This window comes from Cherax quadricarinatus, chromosome 84 (assembly GCF_038502225.1).
Source record: "Cherax quadricarinatus isolate ZL_2023a chromosome 84, ASM3850222v1, whole genome shotgun sequence".
NCBI classification, from domain to species: Eukaryota; Metazoa; Arthropoda; class Malacostraca; order Decapoda; family Parastacidae; genus Cherax; species Cherax quadricarinatus.
In genome coordinates, this window is record NC_091375.1 from 9,165,182 (window position 1) to 9,192,613 (window position 27,432).

At 39.3% G+C, this 27,432-nt stretch overlaps 1 protein-coding gene across 1 annotated transcript in view; it reads right to left on the minus strand.

The window, feature by feature from the left end:
- rec (recombination-defective) overlaps nt 1-23,904 on the minus strand; it is a 61,592-nt gene extending 37,688 nt beyond the window's left edge. Inside the window, exons 1-5 of the mRNA XM_053799343.2 lie at nt 23,794-23,904; nt 21,791-22,001; nt 18,653-18,808; nt 13,937-14,169; nt 11,066-11,255 (exon numbers count right to left, since the gene is read on the minus strand). Of these exons, the coding sequence (XP_053655318.1) occupies nt 11,066-11,255; nt 13,937-14,169; nt 18,653-18,808; nt 21,791-21,974 (763 nt within the window). The 5' untranslated portion in view covers nt 21,975-22,001; nt 23,794-23,904. The remainder of the gene's footprint in view (nt 1-11,065; nt 11,256-13,936; nt 14,170-18,652; nt 18,809-21,790; nt 22,002-23,793) is intronic.
- Between the last annotated feature and the right edge of the window lie 3,528 nt (nt 23,905-27,432).

Genomic DNA, 27,432 nt, shown 5'->3' on the forward strand with positions numbered 1-27,432 from the left:
CAGGGATACCAGTGTGCTAGACTCAGGTTCTAGAAGTGGGAAATACAATATCTGCACCATGAAGGATGGACAAGAACATCAATTCACAGGGGTCATTTTAAACTGTTTATTTGAATTGTTATGTCAAAGCACTTCTGACACGACAGCTATTGAACAAGTGATGACGAGTGTGTTTCTTTCTTTGCATCACCATACTTTGTTGGGAAATGCCCTATAGGCTTAAAAATATTAATTTGTAAATATCTTTCAAGAAAATAAAAGTGAGAAACTAATACAAGAGCTGAGGATGGTTGAATAAAATGTTTAACAGCTTTACTTATTTTAATAAAGAACAATAATAATAATAATATAATCAAATTAAGTCCTAAACCCAAAGGGGTCATGCAGCTACTTAACATATAATGCCCATTCACAGATGAAAATATTACCTGCAATGATCTTTCAAAAGGGTGTGTTGATATTAAAGGGATCTTGATCCAAGAAATTGAGATTACTTTTTCCTTTCTTGAAACAAATCTAATTCTTTTTATTACGTTGGCTGTCTTCCACCGAGGCAGGGTGACCAGTAAAAGACACTCTTTCACTATCATTCACACAATCACTATCTTTCCAGAAGTGTGTTAGTGTCAGCAATGATGGACATCAATTACTCAGGTTTCTGGAGAACTTACAAATTCCTCATTACTATTTAAGGGTTTAGTGCTCTCTATGTAATCACAATTCAACTTTAAAGAAATAGTTGTCTGCTTGTTTGTCCTATTTGTCATGACTAAATTTGTTGTTTGTATATCTTTAATGTCCATAAATATAAGCAACTGTTGTCCAGAGGGCTGAGGAAGGGTTGTTGAGGTGGTTCGGACATGTAGAGAGAATGGAGCGAAACAGAGTGACTTCAAGAGTGTATCAGTCTGTAGTGGAAGGAAGGCGGGGTAGGGGTCGGCCTAGGAAAGGTTGGAGGGAGGGGGTAAAGGAGGTTTTGTGTGCGAGGGGCTTGGATTTCCAGCAGGCATGTGTGAGTGTGTTTGATAGGAGTGAATGGAGACAAATGGTTTTTAATACTTGACGTGCTGTTGGAGTGTGAGCAAAGTAACATTTATGAAGGGGTTCAGGGAAACCGGCAGGCCGGACTTGAGTCCTGGAGATGGGAAGTACAGTGCCTGCACTCTGAAGGAGGGGTGTTAATGTTGCAGTTTAAACTGTAGTGTAAAGCACCCTTCTGGCAAGACAGTGATGGAGTGAATGATGGTGAAAGTTTTTCTTTTTCGGGCCACCCTGCCTTGGTGGGAATCGGCCAGTGTGATATTTTTTTTTTTTTTTTTTATTATCACACCGGCCGATTCCCACCAAGGCAGGGTGGCCCGAAAAAGAAAAACTTTCACCATCATTCACTCCATCACTGTCTTGCCAGAAGGGTGCTTTACACTACAGTTTTTAAACTGCAACATTAACACCCCTCCTTCAGAGTGCAGGCACTGTACTTCCCATCTCCAGGACTCAAGTCCGGCCTGCCGGTTTCCCTGAATCCCTTCATAAATGTTACTTTGCTCACACTCCAACAGCACGTCAAGTATTAAAAACCATTTGTCTCCATTCACTCCTATCAAACACGCTCACGCATGCCTGCTGGAAGTCCAAGCCCCTCGCACACAAAACCTCCTTTACCCCCTCCCTCCAACCCTTCCTAGGCCGACCCCTACCCCGCCTTCCTTCCACTACAGACTGATACACTCTTGAAGTCATTCTGTTTCGCTCCATTCTCTCTACATGTCCGAACCACCTCAACAACCCTTCCTCAGCCCTCTGGACAACAGTTTTGGTAATCCCGCACCTCCTCCTAACTTCCAAACTACGAATTCTCTGCATTATATTCACACCACACATTGCCCTCAGACATGACATCTCCACTGCCTCCAGCCTTCTCCTCGCTGCAACATTCATCACCCACGCTTCACACCCATATAAGAGCGTTGGTAAAACTATACTCTCATACATTCCCCTCTTTGCCTCCAAGGACAAAGTTCTTTGTCTCCACAGACTCCTAAGTGCACCACTCACTCTTTTTCCCTCATTAATTCTATGATTCACCTCATCTTTCATAGACCCATCCGCTGACACGTCCACTCCCAAATATCTGAATACGTTTACCTCCTCCATACTCTCTCCCTCCAATCTGATATTCAATCTTTCATCACCTAATCTTTTTGTTATCCTCATAACCTTACTCTTTCCTGTATTCACCTTTAATTTTCTTCTTTTGCACACCCTACCAAATTCATCCACCAATCTCTGCAACTTCTCTTCAGAATCTCCCAAGAGCACAGTGTCATCAGCAAAGAGCAGCTGTGACAACTCCCACTTTGTGTGTGATTCTTTATCTTTTAACTCCACGCCTCTTGCCAAGACCCTCGCATTTACTTCTCTTACAACCCCATCTATAAATATATTAAACAACCACGGTGACATCACACATCCTTGTCTAAGGCCTACTTTTACTGGGAAAAAATTTCCCTCTTTCCTACATACTCTAACTTGAGCCTCACTATCCTCGTAAAAACTCTTCACTGCTTTCAGTAACCTACCTCCTACACCATACACTTGCAACATCTGCCACATTGCCCCCCTATCCACCCTGTCATACGCCTTTTCCAAATCCATAAATGCCACAAAGACCTCTTTAGCCTTATCTAAATACTGTTCACTTATATGTTTCACTGTAAACACCTGGTCCACACACCCCCTACCTTTCCTGAAGCCTCCTTGTTCATCTGCTATCCTATTCTCCGTCTTACTCTTAATTCTTTCAATTATAACTCTACCATACACTTTACCAGGTACACTCAACAGACTTATCCCCCTATAATTTTTGCACTCTCTTTTATCCCCTTTGCCTTTATACAAAGGAACTATGCATGCTCTCTGCCAATCCCTAGGTACCTTACCCTCTTCCATACATTTATTAAATAATTGCACCAACCACTCCAAAACTATATCCCCACCTGCTTTTAACATTTCTATCTTTATCCCATCAATCCCGGCTGCCTTACCCCCTTTCATTTTACCTACTGCCTCACGAACTTCCCCCACACTCACAACTGGCTCTTCCTCACTCCTACAAGATGTTATTCCTCCTTGCCCTATACACGAAATCACAGCTTCCCTATCTTCATCAACATTTAACAATTCCTCAAAATATTCCTTCCATCTTCCCAATACCTCTAACTCTCCATTTAATAACTCTCCTCTCCTATTTTTAACTGACAAATCCATTTGTTCTCTAGGCTTTCTTAACTTGTTAATCTCACTCCAAAACTTTTTCTTATTTTCAACAAAATTTGTTGATAACATCTCACCCACTCTCTCATTTGCTCTCTTTTTACATTGCTTCACCACTCTCTTAACTTCTCTCTTTTTCTCCATATACTCTTCCCTCCTTGCATCACTTCTACTTTGTAAAAACTTCTCATATGCTAACTTTTTCTCCCTTACTACTCTCTTTACATCATCATTCCACCAATCGCTCCTCTTCCCTCCTGCACCCACTTTCCTGTAACCACAAACTTCTGCTGAACACTCTAACACTACATTTTTAAACCTACCCCATACCTCTTCGACCCCATTGCCTATGCTCTCATTAGCCCATCTATCCTCCAATAGCTGTTTATATCTTACCCTAACTGCCTCCTCTTTTAGTTTATAAACCTTTACCTCTCTCTTCCCTGATGCTTCTATTCTCCTTGTATCCCATCTACCTTTTACTCTCAGTGTAGCTACAACTAGAAAGTGATCTGATATATCTGTGGCCCCTCTATAAACATGTACATCCTGAAGTCTACTCAACAGTCTTTTATCTACCAATACATAATCCAACAAACTACTGTCATTTCGCCCTACATCATATCGTGTATACTTATTTATCCTCTTTTTCTTAAAATATGTATTACCTATAACTAAACCCCTTTCTATACAAAGTTCAATCAAAGGGTTCCCATTATCATTTACACCTGGCACCCCAAACTTACCTACCACACCCTCTCTAAAAGTTTCTCCTACTTTAGCATTCAAGTCCCCTACCACAATTACTCTCTCACTTGGTTCAAAGGCTCCTATACATTCACTTAACATCTCCCAAAATCTCTCTCTCTCCTCTGCATTCCTCTCTTCTCCAGGTGCATACACGCTTATTATGACCCACTTCTCGCATCCAACCTTTACTTTAATCCACATAATTCTTGAATTTACACATTCATATTCTCTTTTCTCCTTCCATAACTGATCATTTAACATTACTGCTACCCCTTCCTTTGCTCTAACTCTCTCAGATACTCCAGATTTAATCCCATTTATTTCCCCCCACTGAAACTCTCCTACCCCCTTCAGCTTTGTTTCGCTTAGGGCCAGGACATCCAACTTCTTTTCATTCATAACATCAGCAATCATCTGTTTCTTGTCATCCGCACTACATCCACGCACATTTAAGCAACCCAGTTTTATAAAGTTTTTCTTCTTCTCTTTTTTAGTAATTGTATACAGGAGAAGGGGTTACTAGCCCATTGCTCCCGGCATTTTAGTCGCCTCATACGACACGCATGGCTTACGGAGGAAAGATTCTTTTCCACTTCCCCATGGACAATAGAAGAAATAAAAAAGAACAAGAGCTATTTAGAAAAAGGAGAAAAACCTAGATGTATGTATATATATATATGCATGTGCGTGTCTATGAAGTGTGACCAAAGTGTAAGTAGGAGTAGCAAGATATCCCTGTTATCTTAGCGTGTTTATGAGACAGAAAAAGAAACCAGCAATCCTACCATCATGCAAAACAGTTACAGGTTTTTGTTTCACAGTCATCTGGCAGGACGGTAGTACTTCCCTGGGTGGTTGCTGTCTACCAACCTACTACCTACAGTGTGATAATAATAAAATAATTATTGCCACTGTAGTCTAAAGTTAGGCTTAAGTTTGCCCAAAATGCTCTGCATAACTATAGGCTTTCTGCATGCACAACCAAATGTCTCCCATCTCTGTACAAACATTCTATCATTTGGAAATAAATCTCTAACTTTGACTTTAACTTTGATGAATATAATAATTTAGGAACAATGACCATCACCCACAAATTGGTCTCAGTGAACACTGTAATGAAGGTAAACACTTCTATTACAAGGTCTTAACAGGCTTTGTATTTACATTATACTCCACTTCACACCCCCTTCAGAGGAGGTGCCTTGATTATAAGGAATGGCTCTTGATCCTAGAAACTGGAGTTACCAGGCTTTTCTTGGACCACACCTGACTGCCTCCCATTTCCAAGGTCTTGTATGACAATGGTAACCCTTCTTGGATCAAACCTGATAGTCACCTATTCCCCAAGCCTTGCATAACAAATGGGTTTAGCACGTCCCAAAGAATGTAATGATCCATTTAGCAGACAAAGTATAAAGAACAGCATGCAATTTAAGCATTAACCACGAAGAATAAAGTCACAAAACCGTGGCTGCAATAATTCACAAATAACTCACCCTTATGAGACAAAACTTCTCACAATGTTTTGGTATGACCTGGGCCATTATTATCAAGTCACAACCAAGCAAGAAAAAGCAGAGAGACCAGGAAATAGAGTAACAGGAGGAAGAAGGGCAGTAGAAGCAAGCAAACAAGTAAGCTGGCCAGCATTCTTGATAACTTCTGTAGTTCTTCTTTCTTTCAACACACCGGCCGTATCCCACCGAGGCAGGGTGGCCCAAAAAGAAAAACAAAAGTTTCTCCTTTCACATTTAGTAACATATACAGGAGAAGGGGTTACTAGCCCCTTGCTCCCGGTATTTTAGTCGCCTCTTACAACACGCATGACTTACGGAGGAAGAATTCTGTTCCACTTCCCCATGGAGATAAGAGGAAATAAACAAGAACAAGAACTAGTAAGAAAATAGAAGAAAACCCAGAGGGGTGTGTATATATATAATTGTACATGTATGTGTAGTGTGACCTAAGTGTAAGTAGAAGTAGCAAGACGTACCTGAAATCTTGCATGTTTACGAGACAGAAAAAGGGACACCAGCAATCCTACCATCATGTAAAACAATTACAGGCTTTTGTTTTACACTCACTTGGCAGGACGGTAGTACCTCCCTGGGCGGTTGCTGTCTACCAACCTACTACCTAGGAACTTCTGTAGTTATCCTCTGTTTTTGCATTCTGTGGACCCAAATGTGAAGTTTAGTTTTTTCACCACACAATATAACATTTTTGACACAACCACTGAACTGATGCCACTTCACATACAAGGGAATAGAAAAACCCAAGTGGTGAATAATTTCTCTCTCTTATCTAAATTATTAAGGAGTCAAGTCCAGGAAATTGTGGCTCTGACAAGGACTGTGAGACTTCAAAGATTTGTGTGAACAAGAAGAAAATTAACTATTAAAAGAGAATGATGAAAAACCAATCACATAATTGCTAAAGCTCAATTACTGATAAAGAGAGAAGATACTGGAAGAGGATGAGGAAAAACTTGACAATAAAGAGGTAACACTGCCAGAATTACACGACAATACTGTTTTTTCACTGAAAAGGATCCTGATATGTTTAGAAGCATTGTAGTAAAGAATTTTCTGCAGAAAGAAATGATGCCTTCTCAGCTCTTTGCAAGTGCTCCATGGTAAAAGAACACTGACACATTACAGAATACATAAGTACTTCAATGTAATCTTTAATTACTGACAAGCCTGTATTCACTTCAGTCCACACTCTTCTGCCTCAACTAACGCTCACTAGCAAAATATTAAATAAAAAATGATTTGGCAAATTTGGAGGTGTTTGAAATGTGTCCCTATTTTTCCCATATGGTTTTATTTCACATAATACTACCTTACCTTAAGCACCAATCATCAGGAAATGTAAACGAGGGTGGAAACAATGGGCATGTTTCCTTACACCTGTTGTCCCCATGCACCTAGCAAGTAGGTAGGTACCTGGGTGTTGTCAACTGGTGTGAGTGACATCCTGGGGAACAAAACTGAAGGACCCAAATGACACACTGACTTTCTGGGGTTATCCTAAGTGACTAACCTTCCAGGTTAAAAATCTGAATAAAATCTTATCTATACTTACAGGCAAAAATGTGGTTAACCATTTACAGAGACTCTTCCTTTCATAAATCAAGCTGATATTTTGGAAATGCAGCAACTGCAGTAACATTTAAATTAAAAGCCTAGCTATAATAATGAATCTGGAAAATGCCAGGAATTCAGGTGAAGCAAGAACTACCTATGAATATAAGTTGGTACCCAAGACTTACTTTTTCTCACTTGTTTCTCTTTGTAAATAATTATTACGAGAAAAGTAAGACTGGTTACAGAAAATAAATGAATCAAGCTAAAAATCCCACTTTCTACAATTGTTCCCTACATTTATAAAAGTAAAAGCACTAATTTTTTAACACATCAGCCATTTCCCACCAACGTAGGGTGACCCAGAACAAGAAGAAACACTTTCATTATCACTCAGTCAATCACTGTTTTGCCAGAGGTGTGCTGATACAAAAGTTCAAAACTTACAACATATCTCCACCCCTCCTTCAGTGTGCAGGCATTCTACCATTTAGTTTATTTTAGTAAAATTCTACTAAAGAAGTGATATAATAATGTTAGTAGCTGGAGTAGATGAATAAGACATGTGGTTCTGAAAAACCACTTATCAATAATAAATTATTAATACTGCAACAAACTCGGTTTATTTTATTGCTGATGACTGGTAAGTCATCACACTTAAAAATTTAAAGCTCTTAAACATGTTAATTATTATAAAACAACTAAAATAACAGATTATAATAATCATATACCTCAGTGGGATACAGTTGGTACATTGAAAGAAAAAGAGAGAACTAAGTACTGAACCGACATGGGTCATAGTTAACATAAAAGAGACAGTAACCTAACAGAATATAATTAATAAGAAAACTATATTTCAAGCACTATTTGGATTAACTTGGAACACTTTTTTTGAGGGGAGTGAGGAAGAACCAGTTGTGAGTGTGGGGGAAGTGCATGAGGCAGTGGGTACAATGAAAGGGAGTTAAAACAGCTGGGACTGATGGGATAAACTAAGAAATGTTAAAAGCAGTGGAGATATAGTTTTGGAGTGGCTGGTGTTTTTATTTAATAAATGTATGGAAGTGGGTAAGGTACCTAGGGATTGACAGAGAGCATGCATAGTTCCTTTGTATAAAGGCAAAGGGGACAAAACAGAATGTAAAAATTATAGCAGAATAAGTTCACTGAGGGATATGTTGTGTATCTTTATATGTGTATGCTTCTAAACTGTTGTATTCTGAGCACCTCTGCAAAAACAGTGATAATGTGTGAGTGTGGTGAAAGTGTTGAATGATGATGAAAGTATTTTCTTTTTGGGGATTTTCTTTCTTTTTTGGGTCACCCTGCCTCGGTGGAAGACGGCCGACTTGTTGAAAAAAAAAAAAAAGTCCACTGAGTAATCCTGGTAAAGTGTATGGTAGAGTTATTATTGAAAGAATTAAGAGTAAGATGGAGAGTAGGATAGCAGATGAACAAGGCTTTAGAAAGGATAAGGGGTGTGTAGACCAAGTATTTACAGTGAAATATATAAGTTAACAGTATTTAGATAAGGCCTAAGACAAGGATGTGTGATGTCACCGTGGTTGTTCAATATATTTATAGATGGGGTTATAAGAGAAGTAAATGCGAGGGTCTTGGCAAGAGGTGTGCAGTTAAAAGATAAAGAATCACACATAAAGTGGGAGTTGTCACAGTTGCTCTTTGCTGATGACACTGTGCTCTTGGGTGATTCTGAAGAGAAGTTGCAGAGGTTGGTGGATGAATTTGGTAGGGTATGTAAAAGAAGAAAACTGAAAGTGAATACAGGAAAGAGTAAGGTTATGAGAATAACAAAAAGATTAGGTGATGAAAGATTGGATATCAGATTGGAGGGAGAGAGTATGGAGGAGGTGAATGTATTCAGATATTTGGGAGTGGACGTGTCAGCGGATGGGTCTATGAAAGATGAGGTGAATAATAGAATTGATGAGGGGACAAGGGTGAGCAGTGCACTTAGGAGTCTGTGGAGACAAAGAACTTTGTCCTTGGAAGCAAAGAGGGGAATGTATGAGAGTATAGTTTTACCAACACTCCTGTATGGGTGTGAAGCATGGGTGATGAATGTTGCAGCGAGGAGAAGGCTGGAGGCAGTGGAGATGTCATGTCTGAGGGCAATGTGTGGTGTGAACATAATGCAGAGAATTCGTAGTTTGGAAGTTAGGAGGAAGTGCGGGATTGCTAAAACTGTTGTCCAGAGGGCTGAGGAAGGGTTGTTGAGGTGGTTCGGACATGTAGAGAGAATGGAGTGAAACAGAATGACTTCAAGAGTGTATCAGTCTGTAGTGGAAGGAAGGCGGGGTAGGGGTCGACCTAGGAAAGGTTGGAGGGAGGGGGTAAAGGAGGTTTTGTGTGCGAGGGGCTTGGACTTCCAGCGGGCATGCGTGAGCATGTTTGATAGGAGTGAATGGAAACAAATGGTTTTTAATACTTGACGTGCTGTTGGAGTGTGAGCAAAGTAACATTTATGAAGGGATTCGGGGAAACCGGCAGGCCGGACTTGAGTCCTAGAGATGGGAAGTACAGTGCCTGCACTCTGAAGGAGGGGTGTTAATGTTGCAGTTTAAAAACTGTAGTGTAAAGCACCCTCCTGGCAAGACAGTGATGGAGTGAATGATGGTGAAAGTTTTTCTTTTTCGGGCCACCCTGCCTTGGTGAGAATCAGCCAGTGTGTTAATAAATAATAAATAAAATTATGGATTTGGAAAAGGCATATGATAGGGTGGATAGGGGGGTAATGCTGTTGCAAATGTATGGAATAGGAGGTAGGTTACTGAAAGCAGTGAAGAGTTTTTACGAGGATAGTGATCGTATGGAGGAGGTGAATGTTTTCAGATATTTGGAAGTGGACATGTCAGTAGATGGGTCTATGAAAGATGAGGTGAATCATAAAATATACATGGGGAAAAAGGAGAGTGGTGCACTGAGGAGTCTGTGGAGACAAAGAACTTTATCCATGAAAGCAAAGAGGGGAATGTATGAGAGTACAGTTATACCAGTGCTCTTATGTGGGTGTGAAGCATGGGTGGTGAATGTTGCAACAAGGAGAAGGCTGGAGGCAATGGAGATGTCATGTCTGAGGGCAATGTGTGGTGTGAATATAATGCAGAGAATCCATAGTTTGGAGAATAGGAGGAGGTGCGGGATTAATGAAACTATTATCCAGAGGGCTGAGGAGGAGTTGTTGAAGTGATTCGGACATATAGAGAGTATGGAATGAAAAAGAATGACTTCGAGATTGTATAAATCTGCAGTGGAGGGAAGGTGGGGTAGAGGTAGGCCTAGGAAAGGTTGGAGCAAAGGGGGAAAAGGAGGTTATGTGTGCAAGGGGCTTGGACTTCCAGCAAGCATGTGTGAGTGTGTTAGATAGGAGCGAATGGAGACATATGGTTTTTAGAACTTGACATGCTGTTGGAGTGTGAGCAAGGTAACATTTATGAAGGGATTCAGGGAAACCAGCAGTCTGGACTTGAGTCCTGACAATGGGAAGTACAGTGTTTGCACTCTGAAGGACGGGTGTTAATGTTGCAGTTTTATAACTGCAGTGTAAGCACACTTCTGGCAAGACAGTGATGGAGTGAATGATAATGAAGGCTTTTCTTTTTCAGGCCACCCTGCCTTGGTGGGAAACAGCTGATATGTTAATAACTAAAAAATATATATAAAAAGTCAACCCATGGCTGAGAATAAACATTATTTTAAAAATGTTACAAAATGTTATGAACTATTAATTTTTTTTTCAACACACCAGTAGTCTCCTACTGAGGATGGGTGACCCAAAAAAGAAAAACACTTTCACTATCTTTCAACACTTTCACCATGCAAAGAGAATTCATCATCAAATTCTGTACACATTAACTTCATATCATAATACTCTACATAAGAGGGCCTGAAGAAGTGTCTTAATAACCAACTAACAGACATTCACTAAATCTCACCATAGCAATTTGCTTTGAGACTCTTGAGCTGAGTTAGTTTAGTGTGATCAGTGAGTCGAGCATGAATTAAGGGTAGATTAGCCTCATGAACATAAGCATCTAAAGTTGTATCATCTAAACCTTCCATTGTTCCTGCCAATACTTCTGTTGCTTCTTGTCTTAATTCTGCTTCAACTTCCTCTGTTAGTAACTGTAAAACATAGCATACATAAAAATAATATAATGTCTTACAATATGGTAGGTAATTTTAAAAACTGAGGAGTACTGTCACCATGTAGATCATTTAGCACTCTTTGACAATAAAAATACATACAACACACAAGAATAAGAAATATATAATTAACAGATAATAGAAATAACTAACCTGAATAAATCACACAATATAAATAAATAGTATCACACCAAATTAAAATAAATTTCAGCTAAAAATCCCATTAAAATATTAATGTCAAAAGACTCTCCTGAAAGGTCCCAGCAGTTCCTACAGGCACTCCATTATTATAAAAACCAGGACAAAAGTGGAAAGGCCTAAGCTGTGTGTAAAGTGTTAGTGTGTTCCACAGTCAGAAGCATATCACAAGCTAAGCATGGAAAGGAAAAGGGTAAGCAAAAGTACCTGTAAACAGGTGACTGTGGATGAGATGAATGTTCCTAACTCTCAAGTAACAGTGATTCTTCTCAAAGTGATTCCTGTCAAAGGGAGGCCAAAAACATCATCTTGTCAAGCCCTCTATAACCTGCTTCTCAATCTGTAGGGTCCACCAGACTCCCCTCCCCACTTCCTGAGGGCATCTTACACCAATATGAGTAAAGAAAATAAACTTCACTACAGCATCATGACACTGCTATGATATCACTGTCTGGCATATCTATCTTCACTTTCATATCATTTAATTCCAATTGTATTTTTGTCTTCAATTTGCTTCCCTAAGTGCAAACACAGTTTGAATCATTGCCCAGATGAATATAGGCCATGTACATGAAGAGCCACACTCCTGCAAAGAGTAGGTGAATGTTTACCATGAGACCCAAGTATGAGGTGATGATCAGGCCAGTCTAACAAGCGTACCTTGTCCCCCAATGAGCAGATGACAGAGCTGCCTGGCATGCCTTGGACTGTGATGTTAAAAGGAAGGTACAACAAGACATGTATGGCCCTGGTCTAGAAGAGGAAGTCCATACAGGAAGTGAGTGAGACAGTATGATATTCATCACTTAACGCCACAAAGAAGCAAAGGAATGTGGATTTGGAAGGCTAACAAGTATATGATGATTATCCCAAACATCTATGCATCCCAGCTGTTCATGTATTAGTCAGACACATGAGTTAACACATCCCAGAGTTCAGAGAGGAGACTGGCATAGTTTCAAGATTGTCTGGCAGTTACAGCAGTGGCTTCTTGTTCCTTGCACATGGAGGCCTGGAACCCAAAACACAGCAAGGAATCCCAACAAACTCAACTTTTGTGAAAAATACAAAAGGGCTTTGGCAGATATTAAGGTACCCACAGGAATGACCAGAGTAGAAGTGGCAGAGAGGCAAGGCCATTTAAAAAGTTTTGACAGTGACTGCTGGTACTGAGGTCATTTCATCCCACCATTACACAAGAAGAAACTTCTAGACAGCCCTGGAGGCACTGCAGAGGAGCCACCATAAGGAAAGTCTGTGCAGGACTCCTTCCAGGTACAAGTTCCAGTCTGCCTCAGTACAATCATCTCGAGGCTCATCAATGTCACAAGTTCTGAGGGACTGGGAGGCAGAATGAGGGATCACCACAAGAAAAATGTAGGTAACAGGCAGGACAAGTTTAGATGATGACAATGCCTCAAGCCACCTTTGTGCTAGCAGATGAGGAGTCAACAGAAAAACCATTTGCAAAGAGGGGAGAAGGAAGTGTTTGACAACTGGAGTTGGGCAGAGCATGTAAGCCCTACCTGGCACCTGCCCACCACACCAGAGAGCAGAGATGGGTTAGCAAAGGCTGAACTGGGCACAATAAAGTGTGACAGATTTTACTGTGAATAAAAAATGTAGATATTAGATCAGGAATAGGAATGACATACTCCAGGTGGGTTCCCTAGAGTTCTAACTCAAAAAAAAAAATTATATTAGTGTCCATTTTCAGACTTTTCAGAGCAGAAGGGTTACATTTAGTGTGTGTGTTGCATAGTGAGGGGAATCAGTGTTGATAACAACCACACCAGATATTGTGGTTGTCAGTGTTGAAAACAACCACACCAGGTATTACTGTACTATACCACAGTGAGAAAACCAGCATCATTATTATATACAAGAGGAAGCTGTACATCCTTAAGGATCATTTAGCATCAAGGGAACAGAAGATAAATAGGTTTAATCCCAGGGGAGGCACCTCCAATTTCTTGGATCAAGAGCCCTTCAGCAGCATCAAATCATCCTTCGAAGGGAATGAAAGGGTGCCTTAATGATACTGAATAGCTCTTGATCCAAGGAACTGGAGCTGAAACAAACGGTAGTCCAGCTCCAGTACATAATATAAAGTACAGTAGGACCCCCATATCCACAGGAGATATGTTCCAAGGACCTGGCACGGATATCGAAACCGCGGATAGTAGCAAACCGTATATGTAAGTCCTATATATACCTATTATAAAGTTTAATTGGCAAATTATGCACATTAAGTGGAGAATTTTCACTTTTTTACTGATAGGAAGAACTTCACAGCTTCTCTTAGGCTTTGAAGAACTGCCAGTTAATGTGCTTTGGGGCCATTATTATGTAAAATTAAGAGTTTTTTTCAAGGCCACAGTAAACCTTGGATAACTGAAACTGTGAATATCAAATCAGTGGATATGGGGGGTCTACTGTACAGTGTTGTACTGTTTTCATACCTGGTGCATTGCAAGACCAAGGCAACTAATAATTTTTTCTGGAGAATTAATTACTAAGCTTGGTAATTCTGGTATTTCCTTCATGATGACCTCATCAGCCAAGAGCATCTTCAGATTCACCGTAAAAGCTCGACGCTCTTCAATTTCTTCCCGTTGCACTGAAGGCCGCAGCTGAAGGAAATACTTTTCGAAGGCTTTAATGAATGTTACGGCCTCAGATCCCTCACTATAACCTGCCAGATTTAAATTAAAGTCAAAGAATTAGCACAAACATAAATAGTCAAAGTGTACTTGCTTTATACTGTATCCTAAGCATAATAAAGTAAGAATATTAAAACTAAAAGTAAAAAACATGCTACAGTGTACTGTAGCATGTTTTTTATTTTTACAGCCTCTCCTCACTTAGCAATGTACTCAGCCTCTCCTCACTTAGCAATGTACTCAGCCTCTCCTCACTTAGCGATGTACTCAGCCTCTCCTCACTTAGCGATGTACTCAGCCTCTCCTCACTTAGCGATGTACTCAGCCTCTCCTCACTTAGCGATGTACTCAGCCTCTCCTCACTTAGCGATGTACTCAACCTCTCCTCACTTAGCGATGTACTCATTTATCAACGACTCGGACTTACAATGGGCTTTCTGACCAGTAAGCATACCTAAATAATGTATATTAGAGTTAATTTCCTTTATTCTGTTTATTACAGTATACAGTACACTATTGTATAAACATTTAAAAATATACCAGAAATGTTATAAATGGTGCAAAGGTAACATTAAAACAATATCAAGGATGGTTGACACAAACCCACTACCATTATACTGTGTATGTGCTGTATTAGAAAGAAAAAATAAATAAATCAAAGCAAATTCCAACTTGATAACTTTGTTTTAATTTGCATAACTCGTACATTTTACAGAAAACAATAAAAAAGTAAAATACACATACATACCTTATTACTTACCTTAAAATATTTGCACTCTTAATGTAGGGTGAGAGGCAAGAGTATTTATTGTAGCATACAATGCATATACAGTACACTCATTACTTACCTTAAATATCTGTAGTCCTAATGTGGGGTGAGAAGTGAATATTTATTGTACAAAGAGAAAGAACAACAACAAAGAATGGAAGTACTGTACAAAAGAAGTTCACATTAAAGGGGTTAGCTGGTGAGTTTGTCTGTATTTACATTCTGTATGCCTCTCATGGCATCTTAAGAAAAGATTAAACTCGGTGAACAAGGTATGTCGATGGTAATAATAATACTAATAATAAATAAATAATAATATAATAATAATAATACAGCCTCTCCTCACTTAACGATAGAGCTCCGTTCCTAGGACCACGTCGGTAAACGAATTCATCGCTAAGTGAGGAGCATACTATAATGGTAGTGGGTTTGTGTCAACCATCTTTGATATTGTTTTAATGTCACTTATGCACCATTTATAACATTTCTGGTATATTTTTGAATGTTTATACAGTAGGGTACTATATACTGTAATAAACAGAATAGAGGAAATCAGCTCTAATATAAATTATTTAGGTATGCATACTGGTCAGAGAGCCTGTTGTAAGTCCGAGTCATCGGTAAACAAGTACGTCGCTAAGTGAGAGGCTATAATAATTCCTAAGGAGCGCTAAGAGAGGCTATAATAATTCCTCTGGAGCGCTTTAAATGTCATACGTATTTTGTATATGTTTGATAGCTGACATTTAATATGCTCCACATTGATTATTATTAATTTATTATTATTATTATTATTACCATTGAGCTTAATCATTTCTTAAGATGCCATAAGAGAGACAATGTAAACACACAGACGAACACACCAGCTAACCCTTTTACTGTGAACTTTTGTACTTCATCCATTTTCCTCTTGTTTTTCCAATTCCAAGTGCTGCTGCACTTCTAACTATCTTGTATTATGGGGTGCACAATAAAGTACAAATTAGTACAAATATGTAATCTTGGAGACTGTGAAAGCTAGTGTACTAAGTGGCTGTAGGAAGGAGATCGAGATGCTTGACGCTGAGACGTCACAGTGCCCGTTTCCATGACCCACGTCCTTGTACTGTACATAATACCGACTCGTCGGAGACCCCATTGTAACTCAAAGTTGTTGGTAAAAGAGTACGTCAGTAAGCGAGGAGAGGCTGTATTCAAAGGAAAGCACTAAATTCACAAAAATCATATAGCAACTGGGTAATGAGAAATAATGAGGCTTGATTCAAGAAAAGGGAGATGATGAATATGACATGTGAAACAAGAATATTGTTGAAATGTTTCACCTGTATAACAGACTTCTTCACTCAAATACAGGCAAATATAACACTGGAGACAATACTAGTAGTAGTTTTTAGGTTATCAGTCCCTCAACTTTGGTTGGGCATTAATAACATTTCAGTAATCAAGATACTCAAGCAGCCAATTAAGACATGCCCAAAATTGGGTATTTTTATTGTTGAAACATTGTGCCTACAGAGCAGGCTGCTTCTGTCAAATACAGAGACAGCAGAAACAGAGGCAGCAAGACAGATGATGTAATCAGTCCATCAACCTTGAAGTACTACTAGTTTCAAGATGGTCAGTCCCTCAGCCTGGAGAAATGTTCAACTCTATAGCTGAACAACTCTCAGAGCTATTTGAATTGTGGTATCCACACACTTCTGGTAAGACAGCTAATGAATGAGTGATGGTGAATGTGTTTCCATTCACTAAAACAGCAGAAGCTACCATTTATGCAGGAGGTCAATCAACACATCTATCCACTAATAACAAAACCATTATAGTATATCTTTTGGTATATTAAAAGAAACTTATGCTACCACACCCCCTAACTCATAACACAGAGATCATAAAAAATTATTCAATTTAATTGTGGTACAGTGGGATGAACTGGGCAGACAGTGGAAGCAAACTCTATATAGGAGTTTAAAATATACACATTACAAGCTATTATATGTCTTTATGTTAAAACTTACGTGGAAAGCTGAAAAACTAGAGTCACCCTCTCCACTCCGAAAAATCAAATACATAACTAAGTAATTTTGCATTTTCTCTGGGGAATGAAATTTAAAATGTATAGTATTATGATACAGGAGAGCCCTGCTTATACAGGTCAGGTTCCAGGCTATCACTGTAAAGTGAAAATCACTGTCAAGTGATTTCAAATGCATATACAAGCCTGACAACATGTTTACACAATCATATATTAAGTGGGCAACAGAGTTAGGCCTAAAAAATGCGTACACAGTACACACATTACTTATATTACTTTTGTCCTTAACTTATAGTGAATGGTAAATATATTTATTGCAGGAAGCCTGAATAAATGAAGATGGGTATAACCTGCATTAGCAAAATGCTGTAAAGTGAACTGCTGTGAAGTCGGGCCCTCCTGTACTCAGTTTGTAAGACAATTTGATCAGTAGTGAACAGAGTATTACCACAATCTATATAATTTTTCAGAATTTTTCCTGTGATAACATGAAGTTGTGCTGAAAATGTTACAACTGATTCAATATTTTTTTAAAAATTAAATATTATTAATTTATACTATATAACTTTTTATGTTTATATAATTCATGTGTAAAAAAATCTGTCTACCATTAACTGAGTGTGGATGAATGAGTGTACTTATGTGTGTGGGAATGATCTTACATGAGTGGAAACATCTTCAGAACAATGTAATTTTTGTGTGATCATAACATCTGTGAGCTCTCAAGACCAAGGCAGGGCGACACAAAGAAGAAACCACATTCACTATCATGCACTGAACTACCGTCTTTCCAATAGTGTGCGAACCTCACAATCAAATTACTCTCTGACTGTAGCATCCCTACCTCTCCTTCAGAGTGCAGGCACTGCCCTTCACACCTCCAGGATTCAAGTCCAGCTAACCAGTCTCAATCAATCCCTTCATAAAAGTTGCCTTGCTCACACTCCAGCAGAATGTCCATTATAAACCACTTATCTCTATTCACCTATATGCAAGCATGTAGTCATGCAACAATTAATGCAGAACTTTGTCTTTTGTTTCTTTCTACTTTAAATCCTGATAATTAAGACATATGTACAACAATTAGGAATCTTTATTCTGAAAAGCTTCATCTACACGTCAGGGAAAATTTTTCGGAATAAACACACCTAACTGTTGAACATGTGTCTTACTTATCAACTTGTCGGTATTGTATTCCGTTATCATGGTTACACTATAAAGCTTGCCCAAGCATCAACCTGTAACTACAGTATTTGTATATTTGTCTTCAGTAATTATTATTTGTACAGAATTATATTCCTGGTAAGTGATAAACCTGTATAAGGACCATACAGCACCTGGATAAATGGATGACAATAATGTTGGATCCAAGGTTGCTTGTAAGAGGGTCAATCACAAAAGAAAGTAGCATGTCTGTATGCTATATTCAATCAGCCCAAACTTATATCATTTTATTAAATTTCTAATAGTTATAGCATTTATTACCCCTTTTACACTACTACACCATACCACCATTCCTGTGAAAATTCATTTTGCAAATACATTATTATTATTAGCACAAAAGTGAACTAGATTAAAGGTCGAACTAGAGCACTCACAATTATCATTATTATTATAATCATAACTAAGAACTAAGCCCATAAGGGTTATACTGTCCTGCAGAGAACTGATAAAAACTGAGATTCTTAAACAAAATAAAAAACGAACTATTAACCTTCATTCATATAAAGCAACCAGCCTTTATATGGAGTAGGCACCTGTGGCAGCATTGATGTGATGAGCCGTTGTGACATTCCTACCCTCGACACATCACCACACTCAGAGCTCTGAGATGACATCCTACATAAGGGTGCTGCCATCATCCCCACACCTGAAAAATAGAAGTACCACTTGTTTTTCCAGTATCGTTACCTTTTTTATATGATTCTAGTAATAAATATGAGAAAATTTTGAAATGAAATTTTAAAGAATCAAATACACACTAGATGCAGATTAATACAGGAACAATATTTTTGATATACAGGAGATAAAAATAATTATTATAGGTAGTAGGTTGGTAGACAGCAACCGCCCAGGGAGGTACTACTGTCCTGCCAAGTGAGTGTAAAACGAAAGCCTGTAATTGTTTTACATGATGGTAGGATTGCTGGTGTCCTTTTTTCTGCTTCATAAACATGCAAGATTTCAGGTATGTCTTGCTACTTCTACTTACACTTAGGTCACACTGCACATACATGTACAAGCATATATATACATACCCCTCTGGGTTTTCTTCTATTTTCTTTCTAGTTCTTGTTCTTGTCTATTTCCTCTTATCTCCATGGGGAAATGGAACAGAATTCTTCCTCCGTAAGCCATGCGTGTCACAAGAGGCGACTAAAATGCCGAGAGCAAGGGGCTAGTAACCCCTTCTCCTGTATATATTACTAAATTTAAAAGGCGAAACTTTTGTTTTTCCTTTTGGGCCACCCCACCTCAGTGGGATACGGCTGGTACATTGAAAGAAGAAAGAAAAATAATTATTCTTGCATTTTTATTGTTAATGAACAGAGCTCACCTCATGAAAAATAACAACGATGGGGTTCCGTTCTCAAGACCATGTCGGTAAACGAATTTGTCACTAAGCATGGAGCATACTATAATGGTAGTGGATTTGTGTCAACCATCTTTGATATTGTTTTACTGCCACCTTTGCACCATTTATAACATTTTTAGTATACGTATTTTTAACCCTTCGAAGGTCCAAGCCATAGTTCTACTCCTTGTCCACAGGGTCCAAGAATTTAAAAAAAAAAAATCTATTTTTCTTATGAAATTGTAGAGAATCTTTTTCTAAAGGCAATAAAACAAAAAGTACAAAATTTGAAGGAAAATTGACAAAATTATACACTCTCGAGAATTTTACTGCATCAGCGATATTTATGCATCAGTGATTTTGCCCACTTTGACTCCTATTTTAAGCTAATTACATTATTCCAGTCGACCAAATTGTTAGCTATTTCGCTACTATCACTTCTATTTTATCGACTAAGCACAGGAAACTGCCCAATCAAACAATATGAACTACCCAATAAAGTGATCAGAAATTGGTAATTTGGCCAATTTCACAAGTTCAAAATATGCATTCCAATTTCAAAATAGGGTCCAGAATAAACAATACAGGCATTCCTAGCACTAAAATAACATTTTCTCTGTTTATTAGCTATGTTTCCAGGCTTTACAGATGAATTCCATTTTTATTTTTTTTATTCACATAAAGAATTTTTATTTACACAAAAAAATAGAAGATTTACTGTTATGCAATATTGTAATAATTATATAAATAATATCAGCACATTCATGAATGTATATTAGACTCACCAGTTGAATGTATATTAGACTCACCAGTTGAATGTATATTAGACCCACCAGCTGAACATTGGCAAAAATTGAACATTTCCACTACTTTGAGCTCAATTTCAAGCTATTTTCAGTACTAAAACAATCAAAATCATCTCTATTTCTGTAATATAGCTTCTATTCTCCATGGGGAGGTGGAACAGAATTCTTCCTCCGTAAGCCATGCGTATCGTAAGAGGCAACTCACATGCTGGGAGGAAGGGGATAGTACCCCCTACTCCTGTATACATTACTAAAGTTAAAAAGAGAAACTTTTGTTTTCCTTTTTGGGTCACCCTGCCTCAGTGGGATATGGCCAGTTTGTTGTATGAAGAAGATCTTCCATTCTATCAAATGAGACCAAGAAACAGTGAATACCACAAAAAACAACAAAAATACACCACAAACTCGCTGCTGTAATCCAAAAACATGGTCACAGTTTTTTTTTCATTATGCACTGCGAGCTGCAGGATTTGTTTTATGTGGTGCACACTTACCACACAGACCTATTCTCTCATATCTAGGCCAAATTTACCACTCACAGCTTAACTGAGTGAGCTGAGCTCATGGTGTAGAACTACAGCTTGGACCCAGGCTTCGAGGCCGCAGAACTACGGGACAGACCCTCAAAGGGTTAAGTTACAAACAAATCTGTGACTTGATAAATCTAAATATGTGGTCAAAATATTATCAATACAGGCTCCATATAATTACATTGGCATCTCTTTATCAAGACATAACAAAAGAGCAATACAGCAGGCCCACTGGCCCATGCTAGGCAAGTCCTGCTCACATCTAATCATGTGCCTGTCTAATCTTTTTTGAAGCAACCTAAAGTATTGCACTTACTTCAGGAATGGTAGTTGGAATGTAGTGTATGCCAATCATCCACAACTCTACTAATAATCACCATTTTCCTATATCCTTTTCTCAATCCTGACTCTGAATTAGAAATATACAAGCCACAAGTGGCAAAATGTCTCCTTCAATAAATGCCTTTATTGTGCATGTGTCACCCCCAAAACCTGAGGTAGATGTAGGGGACGTCAGTCTAAATGTTGGAAGAAGAGAGCAAGTTATTGACAGGTTAGAGGTTTGAATATACAGCAGACATAGACTGGAGCTTGTGTTGGAGGGGAATCTTTGGGATTTGAAGAACTGCTGAAGTATGAGCATGGTAATATCTATGATGGGAACCTGGGAAACCAATCAGCTGGACTACTATTGGAGGTAAAAAGTTAAGTGTCAGCACTCTGAATGTCAGGCGGTGATGCTGTACAGTAGTTTGTGGCATCACCACTGAATTCTGATACCTGTGCCTTTGTGGAAAATCAGTCAAACACAAGTGATGATGAATAAGTTTCACTAGGATTCTTCCAACATGTTTTTAACTATTTTCTCAAAGATTCTGAGTTTTCTTAGCAAACATTATTTGAGACCATACAGTACCCTTACATAAAGGAAAAATTCTTACCTCTGTTATTTTTGTTGGTTCCTCTCCAACTTCCTCCTTGATCTGTTCCCCTGCCTCCTCTTCCTCTCCATCCTCCTCTTCCTCTCCATCCTCCTCTTCCTCTCCATTCTCCTCTTCCTCTCCAGTTTCCTCTTCCCCTCCATCCCCTGCCAGAGCCGCCTCCTCCATGGGTGTTAGTCGACATGAAGTAGTTAACCGTTCATCAGTTACCCTTGGTCAATAAAATACAATTAAACACATATACTGTACATTATTTTTAAGCAAAATATTTTTTGCCATATATATTGTCTTGTACTACTCACATTATTCTATATTTTGTGGAGAGTCCCAGGGTAAGCAACTACTACATTGACTGTATGAAATACAATGACACACTGAGTGTCCGTGGTTCAATCCCCAGCATGGGTTGAAACATTAGCAGAATTCTTTACACCTGGTGTCCCTGTTCACCTAGCAGTAAGTAGGTACCTTACACCTGCTGTTACTGTTCACCCAGCAATTAGTAGGTACCTTACACCTGGTGTCCCTGTTCACCTGGCAGTAAGTAGGTACTGTACACCTGGTGTCCCTGTTCACCTAGCAGTAAGTAGGTACCTTACACCTGCTGTTACTGTTCACCCAGCAGTTAGTAGGTACCTTACACCTGGTGTCCCTGTTCACCTGGCAGTAAGTAGGTACCTTACACCTGGTGTCCCTGTTCACCTGGCAGTAAGTAGGTACCTTACACCTGGTGTCCCTGTTCACCTAGCAGTAAGTAGGTACCTTACACCTGGTGTCCCTGTTCACCTGGCAGTAAGTAGGTACCTTACACCTGGTGTCCCTGTTCACCTGGCAGTAAGTAGGTACCTTACACCTGGTGTCCCTGTTCACCTGGCAGTAAGTAGGTACTGTACACCTGGTGACCCTGTTCACCTGGCAGTAAGTAGGTACTGTACACCTAGTGACCCTGTTCACCTGGCAGTAAGTAGGTACCTGGGTGTTAGTCACCTGGTAAACACAATTCCTAATATAGCTATTGCCTATTAAATAAGATGAGATTTTCTTCGGATTTTTAACCCCGGAGGGTTAGCCACCCAGGATAACCCAAGAAAGTCAGTGCGTCATCGAGGACTGTCTAACTTATTTCCATTGGGGTCCTTAATCTTGTCCCCCAGGATGCGACCCACACCAGTCGACTAACACCCAGGTACCTATTTGCTGCTAGGTGAACAGGACAACAGGTGTAAGGAAACGTGTCGAAATGTTTCCACCCGCCGGGAATCGAACCCGGGCCCTCCGTGTGTGAAGCGGGAGCTTTAGCCACCAGGCCACCGGGCCTTATGTTAGTCTTACTAAATCTTAAGTTAATCTTAAGTTTGTCAAAATTTGTCTAAGTTTGTCTAAGATACTCCAGTATGGCTTTAATAGAAACAATATATCATGTCAAGACAAATTGATTCCCATTACTAAATCTGCCATTTATACTATTAAATGATCTGACTACCTATCTTAAACCTAATTATGTACGTACCTAACTGATAATGTTCCTATTTAAGTACCTAATGATATGTTCAAATGTACTGCTCAGATATAGTGGTCATTTTTCTAACTTAAATCTTACAATATGTAAACCACACACTATATTATTATTATTATAATCAAGGGGAGCGCTAAACCCGTAGGATTATGCAGCGCCTGTGTGGGGGGGGGTGGAAGGTATTCAGGCTTAATTCGGGGAAGTGGAGCACAGATCCAATGCCCTAGATCAAGAACCCCTCACCAACATCAAGGAACCTTCCTTGAGGGGACCACACATTGTAAAATTTAATAAAAGAAAATAACTATTTGTATTTGGTGTGGGTTGCATCCTGGGGGGACAAAATGGCCACAATACAAATAAATCACTTTGACTTTTTTTTTTTACTTTGTCTGACTTTTTCGCGTTATCCCAAGTACTCTCCACACATGTTACTAGGTAGGACACCTGTACTTAGGTGTACCTGTACCTAAATAAACTTAATTACCGACAAGAGGCAGGTGAGCAGTGTGGTGAAGGTAAACAAACTTTGGCGGGCAGTTTCTTCAGTAAATCCTCACAATCCGGATTAAATCCGGCGCTAGAAAAACTTTACTGCATTTCTTGATCAACCTTTGCAGGTTTTATTATTATTATTATTATTATTATTATTATTATTATTATTATTATTATTATTATTATTGTTATTATTATTATTATTATTATTATTATTATTATTATATTATTATTATTATTATTATTATTATTATTATTATTATTATTATTATTATTATTATTGTTGTTATTGTTATTATTATTATATTATTATTATTATTATTATTATTATTATTATTGCTGCTGTTATTGTTATATTTAAAATAATAATGCCATTTTATTTATTTTATGCTGTACAAAATAATGTAGTTTACATATAAAACATTGTTAGGCACAAAAAAAGACAGTAGTACATTCTGGACAAACTAATCCTTAAGATTTAAACATAAACTATTAAGTAGTATTTCTTATGCAGTTAACTACAGTTAAATACAAAATCTCAATGTACTGTTTGCATAGACATAAAATATATTAATAAATAAATAAATAAACTATAATCATATGTATGATAAGAAAGGATAATGAGAACCTTCAAAATTAGGAATGCCAAGCCCATGATGATGGGCTTGAAGATGACAAATTATGCAGTATCACAATCACTAGCCCGGTGACCTGGTGGCTAAAGCTCCCGCTTCACACACGGAGGGCTCGGGTTCGATTCCCGGCGGGTGGAAACATTCAACACGTTTCCTTACACCTATTGTCCTGTTCACCTAGCAGCAAATAGGTACCTGGGTGTTAGTCGACTGGTGTGGGTCGCATCCTGGGGGACAAGATTAAGGACCCCAGTGGAAATAAGTTAGTCCTCGATGACGCACTGACTTTCTTGGGTTATCCTGGGTGGCTAACCCTCCGGGGTTAAAAATCCGAACGAAATCTTATCTCTCTTCAGATCGCTTGTCCTCTCTAGGCTGGAACACTGCTGTACACTAACTGCCCTCTTCAAGGCAGGTTAAATTGTTGACCTGGAGAATGTATAAAGAACTTCCACGGCACACATAAGTGCAATAAGGCACCTAAATTACTGGGAACACTTGAAGGAACTTGATTTGTATTCCCTGGAATGCAGGCGAGAGAGATACATAATAATATATATACATTGGAAAATCCTTGAGACACTAATACCAAACTTGCACACAAAATTCACTCCCTATGAAAGCAAAAGACTTGGTAGGAGATGCAACATTCCCCCAGTGAAATGCAGGAGTGCCACGAGTACACTGAGAAAGAACATAATAAGTGTCAGGGGCCCAAGCCTTCAACTGCATCCCAGCACACGTAAGAGTGATTACTAATAGACCCCTGGCTGCCTTTATGAAGGTGCTGGATAGACACCTACAGTCAGTACCTGATCATCCAGGCTCTGGTTCGTACGTTATTTTACGTGTGGCCAGCAGTAACAGCCTGGTTGATCAGACCCCCACCATGAGGCCTGGTCACAGACCGGGCCACAGGGGCATTGACCTCCGGAACTCTCTCCAGGTACACCTCTGACTATAACAAACCCATCACAAACAGGTTGTCCTTGTTAATGGGTCTCATGTATGCTGTAAAAGAGGGTGTCACTATCAGGTGGTCTGCATGGAAGGAAGTCTAAGGTCACTAAGGGCTGATGCCTAGGGAATGTGAAAGAGGATGTGGATCCCAGACAGAGGGATACAAAATAGAGCAGAGTTGCAAAGAGTTGGTATGAAGTGAACGATTATAGGAACAGTTTCATATGATACATTCAAAAACAGCAATTGACAAGACTTCCATAGGAAGAGTGTCATAAAGCACCTTGTCATATTTGAGATTACGTGAGGAAGAATCCAGATCCACAGAGGGGTCGAGAAGAGCACAAGGATGCCACTGCTGCATCAATCAATTCAATCTCTTTAGGGAAAGAAAATGAATTTTGGGGAGAGAAACCAGACCTTTGAACTGAGTTAGAAGGAGAGAACCAAAGAACCATGAAAATACAGTGTACTGGGGAGGTGAGGAGGAGGAAAGAGTAATGGAGACAGGGATGTAACTAGACAACAGGGCAGATGGAAAAAGGAAGGAAAGTACCAAGGAGGAGAAAGAGGAGTAAAAAGACAGTGGGACCAGAGAGAGGGAGATGGTGAATGAAGGGATAGTTGAGAAACAGAAGACCAACAATGAACCTCCACCTCCATCACCCTATGTAGAGCAGGAGACACACATGGAGGCTGAACAGGTGCAGGGGAGGTAGAATGATGGAGGGAAGCATCAGAGAAAAGTAAAGGCAGAGGAGTAGGAATCTCGGCAGACAGCAGCTCAAACCAGTTGTGTGATTATGGAAGGAGAGCATGAGAGTGGCATCAATGGTAACGTGAGCATGTATTACCAGTATTAATGTGCCAATATAGCCAAGATGAGAGAGCTTCACCATTGGACATGTCCCTTCTCTCTTAATATGTAGGCCTTGCTTTCCTTAATGTAACTGAGCATGAATGGAAGTAGGAGGGATGGGCCCCACAACAACTCAGTTATTGAGGGTTAGACCATTTACAAGCAAAATCATTATGAGTGAGACTGGATTATTATAATAAAAAAGAAGCGTTAAAAAAACAAGGGTTATATAGTGGAGTGAGACTGGAGCAGACAGGATATCTGACTTACAAACAGCAGGAAAACAGGGTAAAGAGAAATTTCCAGAATGACAGGGAATGATTAGCAAGATAAATATAGTTAGAAGGGAGCCGACAGTCTGAGCTTACTGTATGAAGGATGGACACAGGTATCAGCATGCACAGCAAGCAAAAACTGAAGTTCAGGTTCTTTATATGCTATTTGTACACTCTAAAAAAGGATAACTTTTATGAAGGGATTTGGGGGAAACCAGTTAACCAGACTTGGTGAGCTGGTAGACAGTCATGTGTTGAAGGCCAGCCTTCCCACAATGAATACTATGACAGTCATGATGTCCGTAAATTGGAAACAGAAGGGCATCCTGGGCTACATGCATGGAAAGAAATCTAATGCCTCACCATGGACATTATTTTTACATTAATGGGGTGGATAATGCAATACCCATAGGAATCATACAGTGGAGGAATGGGATGCATTCAAGTTTGATCCAAGGAAAGGGAACAGGTGAAATTCCTTGAACCAAGAGCCCCTTACCAACATCAAGGAAAGTCCCTTGAGGGGCTGACCATGAACAAAATTGTTCGGCTAACCTCGTAGTCATACAGGATGTCTACAGATTCAATCAGGTAGTTGGAAAGAAGATATCGAGGATGATGACGATGATACATCAAAGGTACATTAGAGTGTCGAGGAAATTGTGGTGAAAGAGGGTGTCTAGAGTGTCAGTGGTCAGAGGTGAGCTGTGTGTTCCTGGGAGATGAGCTGGAGTCACACTGGAACTAACCTTGGAGGCCAGACAGGCATTTGAGGCAGGCTCCTGGATCACAAGACAGTCACTGCACAGTGAAGGTTGAAGGGAGAGAGAGGAAGGGGGGAGTACACAGGAAAATTGTCACAAAAAAGCCTGGAGAAGGTTGAGAACAATAAAGTAAAGAGA